The sequence below is a fragment of the Syngnathus scovelli genome, chromosome 1, assembly GCF_024217435.2.
Source record: "Syngnathus scovelli strain Florida chromosome 1, RoL_Ssco_1.2, whole genome shotgun sequence".
Taxonomy (NCBI): Eukaryota; Metazoa; Chordata; class Actinopteri; order Syngnathiformes; family Syngnathidae; genus Syngnathus; species Syngnathus scovelli.
The window spans coordinates 17,974,841-17,985,736 of record NC_090847.1 but is presented as its reverse complement, the minus strand read 5'-3'; the positions used below and the strand labels follow the sequence as shown (position 1 = coordinate 17,985,736).

The following is a 10,896-nucleotide window of genomic DNA, read 5'->3' as shown; positions in this document are numbered from 1 at the left end:
TAATTTATACCCTCTGCTCATGTGAAGAAGTAATTTGACATTTTCCGCAAATGTCCGCACCATTTATCCCAATGTTTATGTGTTTTGTCAGGTGTTTGTGACGCAGTCAAGATTAAATATCTTCCCCACGGTTTGCTGACACACTTTCTTTTTCTTTCTTTTTTTACACACAGGGAAACACCAAGAGGGCATTGGGTGCTTTTGGCCAATGTCATACTGTTATAAAAGGAAAATAACGATTTAAAAACGAAGAACAATTTGTGACTGAGAAAGGTCCGTGTGCCGACTGCACTGGCTGAGTTGGATGGGATTAACGGATGGGTCAAGGAAGGGAGCGCGGATGACTCATAGCTGTATACTCAGCGTGGACACCGGATATCATTCTGTCTGTGGGCGAGGGGGGAAATGTTTTCTAAATCACGAGTTCATCTGCCCTTTCTGTTCGAAAACGTTGAGCCACAAACTCAGCGACGGCATATACTGTGATTGTACTGTTTTTTCCAATAATAATAATATGCTTAAAAAAACACTTGTATATTTACGTCGACACCCCGTTCGTTCTAAATATAATTCAGTTCAGACATGTTTGGTGGCGCCTGCCACTGTTGTGACCCCCGTTCAATGCGTGTAACTCTTTCTGCTCCATTGCGCGTGAGCACAGACACACACACGCACGCATGCACGCACACACACATACGCGCGCGCGCACACACACACGTCTACTCCCCAGCCATAAGTGAATGACGGTAGGTCGCCATGGAAACTGTGTTACGCTCCGGGCACCCGGAGAAGAAAAGAAGAGCGCGAGGACTGAGTGGAGTCGTCATTTCAGCACCAAGCGCCTCGTGGACAGCGCCCGGGTGAAGTGGAGTCTGGTCAGGGACAGAGCCTCATGCAGACGCAAAGACAGCAGCACCAGCAGCAGCAGCAGCACCAGCAGCGGCGAGCCTCACTAACAGTGGTCAAGACTTCGAAATAAAACAAGACATCCTCAGACTATCTAGACGTGAATCGCAGTGGTTCCAGGAGGTTTCATCCCCATTGCGAGAACAAGAGCCAGTCGCTCTGCCTCAGCAACAGGTAAGACCAGTCAGCACTATGAGATTGTTTCATTTACCTCTGCTAAATAACATATTGATGTGAAGTTAACCTGAACCCCAAAAGTGACAGAGCTCCTTATCCTGACATTTCCTTAATTACTATTCCCTGGCATCTCACTTTTAATTAGTAGTAAAGCTGACGTGATCAAATTGAACCAAGCAGAACTCTAGCTCACTTTTAGTGCTAGGTAGTTATTGGACTATGAAACGTGCATAATTGTATTAATTCATGAGTAACCACCTGTACTATGGTTCCCAAAAAATAAGGAAGGCAAGAAAATACTTTAGCCATATTGTAATTATCAACTGCAATCGGTGCTTTGAGCTTCAGTAAAGATAAGTGGAGAGCACACTATTCCTCAGTGTTTTATTTTAAATTGAGTTCTGTGTGTACCAAATCTGAGCATTATGTGTGAGCTGAGCTGTTACGCCTGGATGAGTCACTCGGGTTGCAAGTTTGCAGAAGAGTGTGAAAGGGGAGAGAGAGACAACAGAGCCAGCTGTATATCCTGAGATGCTGCAATGGCTCTTTGCTTTCCAAATATGTAGTTTTATTGTTTTTATGGTCAGTGTCAACATCAAGGTCCATGTTTATTACTACCTCTGTTGGTGTTATTCACCAGACGGAAGGTTTTTGTATTTTGTTTTTTACAGTTAGAGAATGAAGTATGTGTTGTTTACTCAATGAAACTGGTTATTCATGAAAACTGCAAGATGGTTTACAAGAGTTGTAAAGACTGTCTACTGTATTTGTGGTTGTTACAGACTCTGAAGTCTGACAAAGGACTGTCAGAGCGCAACCCATTATTGTTCATTTGTATCCCAGTGTTTGCCTTTCAAGTATTGGCAAATCACAGCAATCAGCTCTAGCAATAACTGACAAGTGTCGGTGAAAGCAAATAGTAGATCATAATAGGCTGCAACATGTCACATTTTCGCAGTCAAAGTCAAGCACTTGTTCCCAGAAACGCTTGACATGTGCACACAAGAACACATCGCGTCTAATGACACAGATGTAGACAAATGTAATTTCAGTTATTTTAAAATGTGGGTAATTTGCCACAACGGACCAACATTGTAAGTGCATTTGTTGAGGTTTGCATGTATTAGCAAACAAGGAGCAATCTGATCTCAAACCCTCAACTAATTTGCTCCATTTTCAAAGGGATAACAGGATAGCTTGGTTTTCCTGTAGAAATTATTATTTATAAAATATGCATACATGACTGCTGCGTGCACACAGACATGAAAACAGATGTGTGTCCCTAATGTGTGACGTCGGTGTGATTAATGAAGTCGGCTGGCGGTGACTCATTGGGCTTAACCCTTGCGATGCTCGTGGAAACAATCAAATGGTAAATACTGCAGCTGTCAGAACCAATGCGCATGATTAGTTTTTATGTTGGCTTTTATTAACATGTATGCTAAGTAGAGATATCAAATAAATGCTTTATTCATATAATGTTTCTGCCTAAGAAGGAATTTTAATAAAGTCCGAGCTTTATTGGATGCCGGCACAGTACATTATGCTTTCCAGATTCAATTATGCCAGTGAAGCACTTCTCCTTAATTTGTTGCGATCAGGTTGCAGCAGACAGAGAGGCATATTTATGCAAGGAGAAGCTTTGTAAATGACCACGTGTCAGTTTGTCAACACAGCAGCTACATTGGCGTCGTGGAAAAGCTGTCAGCCAAGCTGTGACTTGCAGACAGCAGACTGGCAGGGAGGCTCTCTCTCACTTTCTCTATCCGTGTGTGAGAGAGTGAAACATTTGTTGGTTTAAATATGAATACCCTCTCACCATGGTTATTTTTCCCTCTTTTAAGGCAGTAGCATGTCTGAACTCAAACCCAGCCAGCGGTTCCACAGCCTGAAGCCTGAGCAAGTGGCGGTTCTCCATCAGGTTTTGTCAGACATTGTTCCCATCCACGGCCGTGGGAACTTTCCAACTCTGGAGCTCCGCCCTCGAGACATCATCATTGCTGTGCGGGCTAGTCTGCGGAAGCAAGGCATCATAGTCAGAGACGTGCGCCTAAATGGCTCCACGGCAAGCCATGTTCTGGTCCAAGACAACAGAATGAGCTACAAAGACCTGGATATTATATTTGGGGTGGAGCTGCCCACTCAGGAGGAGTTCCAGGTATGTCTCCACATAAAAGAAACAGCCAGTCAAATAACGTGTACTATTATTTCCATTTAGCACAGTTACTCTGTCAGACTGCAGTATTGATTCTTTTTCTTTTCATTTTGACAGAAACAATTTAAATCTAAACTAATTCCATCACAATTTATTTCACCAACAAGTGTGAATTGGTTTTAATATTTGTAAGCGAATTACACCCGAAGACAAAGCCTAATATCGCAAGCAATATTGCAGTCATTATTTCTAGTCCTTGTCAACGTGTTTCAATTTTACCACAGGTGATCAAAGAGTCGGTGCTTGGTTGCTTGCTGGACTGCCTGCCGGCAGGGGTCAACCGAGAGAGGATCAGCAGTGCAACAATGAAAGAGGCCTACGTCCAGAAGATGGTCAAAGTCTTTAATGAGCAGGACCGCTGGAGCCTCATCTCATTGTCAAACAACAGCGGCAAAAACCTGGAGCTCAAATTTGTTAGTATGCTCAGGAGGCAGTTTGAGTTCAGCGTTGATTCCTTCCAAATCATTTTGGATCGTCTTCTCGAGTCCTACCTGCAGGAGTCGCAGCACAAACATAATGTTACGCTGAAGCACCAAGAGGTCGAGAGTAAAGATGCTCCTTCTCTCCTTAATAAGCAGGGTAGCGCTGAAAGAACTGAAGAATTGAAATTTAAAACTGGATCCCTTTCGGAGAAAGGGACTGACAGTACCAACACGGAACAGAAAGATGAGATGCATGGAAGTGAAAATACAATGCAATCAACAAAACACTGTACACAGGGAGCTGTTAACAAAGATAAAGCACCCAGGGAGCTGGAAGAGCACCAAGAAAACCTTAATGAACCCAAACTACCTGGGAAGGCATCTTCAAGAGTGATCGCAGGAGAGAAACCGACCGCAAAGACCAACGAGGCCGAGTATAAACTCAAAGACGAAGCGCAGCCCTCAGATTTAACTGAATGCTCAGAGCGCTTGGCACTGATACTTTTAAATCAGAAACAGGAAGTAGTCATTGAGAAAACGGGACTGACAGAGACCGCACAGCAAGAGTCTGTAAGACCGACAGACAACTGTGACAGCAAAGATTCATTTGCGAACATAAAGACCTCAAAGAATTTAGATGAGTGTGTAAAAGATGAAACACGATGTTTGTACAACTCAGATAATGCCGCGTGTTCTCAAGTGAGGGGAGACGACACTTTAGAGAATGAAAACAAAGTCCTCATTGACGTGCTAATGGATGCAGAGATTCGAGATGTCGAAAAATGTCAGATATCAACAGGAGAAAATGATGGCTGTTTCTCTTCCATCTCCACCTCACCGCTTTCACATGACAGCACCTTGGAAACACACAGCATACCCGACAGATTGGCAGATACTCAGGACACACTTGCAGCTCCCGGCCTTGACCAAAAAGCATTCAGTTCTCCTTCTTGTAAGGTCTCAGAAAGACGCGCTCATATGGTGGTGCTTAAGCACTCATCCCCTAAACCTCCACGAAGGATGTGTAGGAAGGTTACCTCTGTTCCTTACCCAGTCTTTGAGAGTGACTCGCTAATGGATTCCAGTTTAGATTCAAACTCTTCCTCAAGCCCTGAACCTGACCTTCATGGAAAGCTTAGACTTGAGCCCAGTCTTGAAACGGCTCCTGGTTCGGACTCCACAAAAGCTACACTTTCAATTACAACAATCCCTCAGCCTGAAAGCAATCCAAACAGTGACCTTACCCCATCAAATGGGAATTTCCTCTCCACTCCGGATCCCACCCCTGATTCCATTTCTATTCTACCTCTGCATCCAGATTGTTCTCAGTTAATCACAGAGTGTTTGCATGTGACAGATATTCAAAGCCAGGAGGAGAAACGACAACCGGCTGACCAAAGCAAGTCTTCTGCTGGAAAGACGGCTTTGCAACCGACACAAACAGAATCTCCCGTCAGCCCGGACTCACTGGTTTCATGTATTGATACATCTTGCTCAAATTCCCAAGAGTCCGCACGTACCTCAGAAGCTGAAACCAATGAGGAAGAGGAAAACTACTTGGATAAGCCGAATGGCAGCAATGAAGAGACCTTACCGCAAGAACAGACCCCTCCCCAATCACCTTCCTCCTCCCACAGTATCACCCCCCTCGCTTCATGTCTTCCGCCTCCTGCACTCAGTTTCTCGCCTCCCTGCTTCACCCCATCGCCCCCAAGCCTCAGCCCTCCGCCATGCCTGACTCCTCCCTCTCACTGCCTCTCGTCTTCGATGCTGCGCACCGCCAGCTCTGCAACTAGTTACAGCTCTCCGTCCCGAGGCTTCAGCCCTACATCGTCCTGCATCAGCTCACCTCCTTACCTCACCCCACCTATGCTCAGCCTCAGCCCTCCCCCTGTCTGCCTAACTCCTCCTTCCCCATGCCTCAGCCCTCCCATCCTCTGCTTCACTCCTCCGGTAGAATCGGAGGATGCCGTGTTTCAGATATCCTCACAGGCAGGGTCTTTGATCGACAAATCGGACAGCGATGAACAGATTGGCGCGCCCTCCGCCCTGCACGAAGTCCCCGCCTTGCTGACTCCGGGGCCTGTCTCCTATCCAATCACACTCCCAAGCGCACCCTCACATGCACTGCCCCACTCTCAGTGCACAGCCCCAAGTGAACCTGCCCCCCCAAACACAGATGAAGTACTGAGCTCGGGGTCTGAAAAGAAAGAGCCCCAGAAAACAACTGCAGACACGTCTGAACAGAGCACAGCTCCCCCGGTGGCAGGCTCTGTCCCTGCAGTCGAGGTTCTGGCCGAGAGCATGTACGGTGACTTTGAGGTTGCCATGGATCACCTGCGCTACCGCTTAATCGCCACGAGAAATCCTGAGGAGATTCGAGGTGGCGGCTTGTTGAAATACAGCAACCTACTGGTCAGGGACTATCGACCGGCCAGTGAAACTCAAATAAAGACACTGGAGCGTTACATGTGCTCACGCTTTTTCATTGATTTCCCTGATGTGCAGGAGCAGCAGAGAAAGATCCTCTCTTACTTGAAGAATCACTTCATTGGTGAGGAGAGAAGCAAGTACCAGTACCTAATGACACTTCGCCGCGTGGTTGACGACAGCACGGTGTGCCTGATGGGCCACGAAAGGCGCCAGACTCTCAACATGATCACAGTGCTCGCACTGAAAGTTCTTGGGGAGCAGAACATTATCCCCAACACAGATCAGGTCACATGTTTCTATCAGCCTGCGCCATACCTTGCAGAGCACAACAACCCCTATTTAACGGAACCCAGCTACTGCAGCTACTACATACCCCAAGGCGCATCAGCTCTCCTTTACCAGCCATACCCCTTGCACATGCAAACACAAACGGGACTAGTTTAACTGCAAAGAAAACATGCAAGTCAAGCAAAAGAGAGCAAAGGAAAAACCTGCCTGCCGTGACCTAAGATGTGGAGAATGGAAATACGGTATGGCCGCAAACAGACCTTAAATTGAGTGCACAGGGCTGGACTTCCATCCTTCCTTCCATCCATCCTTGCATCCTTCCTCCCATCCATCCATCCATCCATCCGTCCATCCGTCCATCCATCCATCCATCCATCCATCCATCCATCCATCCATCCATCCATCCATCCATCCATCCATCCATCCATCCATCCATCCATCCATTTTCTGTACCACTTTTCCCCACGGTGGTCGCAGGCAAGCTGGAGCCTATCCCAGCAATTATCATGCAGTAGGCGGGGGAGACCCTGAATTGGTTGCCACCCAATCCCAGGCACACAGAGACAAACAACCATCCACACTAACACCTACGGGCAATTTGGAGTACTCAATCGGCTTACCAAGCATGTTTTTGGGATATAGGAGGAAACCGGAGTGCCTGGAGAAAACCCAGGCATGGGGAGAACATGCAAACTCCACACAGGGAGGGCCGGAGGTGGAATCGAACCCGCAACCTCTGAACTGTGAGGCAGACGTCCTAATCAGTGCGTCACTATGCCGCCCGCTATACTTCCATTTGTACTCTAAAGTTGAAACAAGAATATTAGTAATGATTTTGGGGGAGGTGTGAAAAAATTCTGAAAATGCTGTGCACCCATGAGTCATAACCCTTTGGCATACCTGGGACCAAAGATGAGTTTCTGACCTTTGTGGACATGAAAATGTACTTCCAAGTCCTTGGAATTCCTATGTGTTCTTCTCCTGTTCTTACTGTGGTGTTCTTACTGCATTGGTTTAGAATGTGGACCTTGCCTGTGAATAGTATTGTGCATGGACTACATGGGACTGTTCTCTCACTGCCAAATACTGTGTGACTATGTATGTTCCCAAGACGGTTTAATGTAACTTTCATTTATTGAAGAGTAAATTTTGACGATGAAGATGGATTCATCAGTTTGTGAAGTGCTATAATCAAATTACGTGCATGTACTACACACATATTGTAAAATTTATGGGAAGTCTGTTAATGCATGAGCAACCAGATATATATGACACAATGCAAAGGCTTTTAAATGAATAGAAATTGATATATTTTTACAAGACTTTCCAAAATAATACTCAACGCTCATCCTACTGCTTGTACACAATGCCCTTGTAATAGACTGTGTACAGCATCTTGGTTACACTATGTTGTGTGTGAATACAATCCATTGTTTTCAGGTTAACTGTGAGAAAATGTGCTGGATTTCTTTTTTGTGTGGTCTTGTATGTAGTCATGTGACTTACTTGACCATTTATTTTACTCCACACAGGTTGTCAGCTTCTAAGCATGTGGCTGAAGCGGTTGAAGCGACTGACTCTTTCAATGAAACAGCACTCGCGAACCACATGATTTAATTCCATAACAATTTGGATCTAATTTAAAGCAAAGCAACAGAACCTATGACCAAAGATGGTTGGGCAGGGAACTCAAGTGCCTCATTAAAAGAAATTAGTCTTTATCTTAATCCACTGGGTTGTTAGTGGGGTAGGTTTGGTCCTGGGTTGTAGTTTCCATGTTTAATTGTTGACTCCTGTCGCTGCTGCCTGTTTTGATGTCTTCTTTAATGTACTAATTTGTTGTAATTTATTCATGTACATTTTAATAAATAAAGGGGAACTACAAAAACAAGTTGAAATAGAGAGATCATTTTAGATGTAGCTCAGCCAAACTGGTAAAAAGAAAAAGTCACTTTTCCTGTTTGCCACTGACTTTGTTCCACAACATTGCATAGCTCATGTGTCTTTATAAACATGATTTGGTGCTGCAATGATCCACCTAAGCATAACAGCCACATTATGATGGTGCAATGGAAAACAATCGAAAGCTATGAAGCTGTGCCTGAGGCCTCTTACCACAAATCACCTGTTCTTCAGATTTGTACTGCTGACGTATGTCAGCGCAATAGCACAGCTGGTTCAACAATATGCAAAGAAGGAAGAGGCTATGGTTTCTGATCAGGAGGTGCTACACTGTAAAAAGTGAAATCTCAAGTAAGATTTCTTAAATTCACCCTAAATGTGCTAGTTTCAGTTACTATGAGGCTTAGAACAAACACTTTAAGATGACTGTCCAACAACAAATGAACCTCAAGTGTGGTTTCATATGTCGAATTTGCTTATTTTAAATATATTATATGACTTGTTTTAAGTTTAAAAAAAATACTAATTTCAAAACTGCTGTCGATATGGGCCTAGAATTATTTTCTTATTTTTCCAAATCTTAGCAAGTATACCTTTCTTGTTTTGTTGGTAGATAATTTTGCTTATTTTAAGTATTATTTTCCTCAGTTGAACTTTTTTTTTTTCTTAAAATTTCCAGTGGAATTTTTGCAGCGTATCATATACCTAATCAAGGACACTAATACTGCAACAAAGGAAGGCAACTCCCTGCCAGCTGACTCCCTCCTGTGTCAAACCACAAATTGTATTATGGGCACAGGGCGAGAATGCCTTCAGGCGCTCAGTGATGATCGCAGGTTGGTACTTTCACACGCCATCTATTCATTCCAATGTCGGCTTGCACTAGACTGCATGTCTCTCTGGAAGAGAGAAGACGTGTGTGATCTTTAAGGCTCTGTATCAGCATCTCACAGACCTCTGTGCCACTCTTGTCCACTCGGGGTTTCCATAGAGACAGGGACAGACAGCCCGTTGGGTGCAGGAGAGCGTGACGTAGGACAGGGAAGACCCACACAGAAAATGGAGGTGGGAGTTGGGGGGGTGGATGGTAAAAGAAACAAAAGAAAAAGAGGCTGGTGAAATAAATGGCTCAAGATAGTGGACGGGTGACAAGAAGAGAAAATAGAGTTGAGAAGGTAAGAATAAGACAAGGAGTGTGAGGGCAGATGGGGAGATAAAGCAAGAGGTGGGCGGAACAGAGGAGTTGATGATGAACGCGTGGGAGGCTGTCAGGCCTTCAGTCACAAGGGAGTCACCGTGAAGTGGCTGCAGTGACGGCAGCAGTGATGTCAGAGCAGTATAGACACGCGCACACGCGGGTGAGCATGTGCACAGACACACTGAGAATGTGCACATCAATTTTCCTAATGGGCAGCCCACTTGTGTACCATCAACAAGCATTTTCACAATATTACAGAGACTCCTCATTCGTGTTTGACGGCAGGGCGTGTTACTCACACGTCCGTCCAAGTCTCTTTAGATCTCATAGTTAAATTTGGCATCATTGGATGACAGCATGCAAGTTTCACAGTGTAAATGTTCATCTCAATTAATTGAAAGTACAAATGCCAGACTATTTATTTCTTTTGGTTTCCTTTAATACTGCAGTTTCATGTTAGTGTCATTTTTTAAATGTCATTCCACTTTAAAATGAACTTGCTGTTCACAATCAACTCAAATTGTAGTAGTGCGAGGTTCGTGGTTATGGTGCCTGGTAAAGGGTAGATTTATCTTTACTATTGACCATTGATAGTATTTTGCCATGTGCAAAAAAATGACTGGAGCTTCATCCAGTTTAACCTGCACCACTTTCACCCTCGACCTTTTTTTTTTCTCCCTCACCACTAGCCCACTGTGTGCCACCCACACATTAGTCTCCAAGACTGCTATGACTCAGTGCTCATTCAGCATGGATAGAAGCAATGCTAAAAATCTTGAATAATTTAGCAAAGATAATTTCTTGACTAATATAGATGGATAAATTAGTTAGGCAAGTGTTTGCTGTTCTGCATATTATTCTTTGTCCATTTTCTTATTCTGGGTTACTACATTGAAGCAGGTGTCACATTTTGCTTTTTTAGAGTAACCTAAATCCTTCCAGAGAGTCCCAACATATTCATGTTCTGGTTTCCCACCTGCTCCTGTGTTGTCTTAATGTTAGCTCACTTTGTGTTTGAAATTTACCCTTGCAAATCAAAGCAGAATTTGTGAAATAATCCTGACCTCCCCCCACACATTCCCCCAGTCCAAGTAATGAGTTGCATGTTTAACGGCTGATCAATAATAGATAATGCGAACGTTGAAGGGCATCTTGCTGAGATTATATCCTGAGAAATGTCTAGAATGTGAAAGTTTAACAGGTGCCAGTCATGCCAGGCTCGGCTGTACTTTCTATATTTCTTTTCAGTATTTATTTATTTTCATTTTCCAATTCAAGGCGTCTTGCACCTGAGCGGCAGGGTGCCACCAAAGTGCTTTCTATTGACCAGCCGCCACTGGCATTGGCATTTAAAA

General features: G+C 44.4%; 1 protein-coding gene across 1 annotated transcript; it reads left to right on the top strand.

The window, feature by feature from the left end:
• The first annotated feature begins 683 nt into the window (after nucleotides 1-683).
• On the top strand, nucleotides 684-8,332 carry LOC125986234 (uncharacterized). The gene is made up of 3 exons (XM_049749809.1): nucleotides 684-1,080; nucleotides 2,928-3,241; nucleotides 3,523-8,332. The coding sequence occupies exons 2-3, from the start codon at nucleotides 2,936-2,938 to the stop codon at nucleotides 6,595-6,597; spliced, it is 3,381 nt and encodes a 1,126-aa protein (XP_049605766.1). The 5' UTR covers nucleotides 684-1,080; nucleotides 2,928-2,935; the 3' UTR covers nucleotides 6,598-8,332.
• Nucleotides 8,333-10,896: the final 2,564 nt, after the last annotated feature.

Bases quoted from the DNA above. Each gene is read 5' to 3' on its own strand.
- LOC125986234 (XM_049749809.1), top strand. From the start codon at position 2,936: ATGTCTGAACTCAAACCCAGCCAGCGGTTCCACAGCCTGAAGCCTGAG. The intron at 3,242-3,522 runs GTATGTCTCCAC...ATTTTACCACAG, and splicing joins CCACTCAGGAGGAGTTCCAG to GTGATCAAAGAGTCGGTGCT.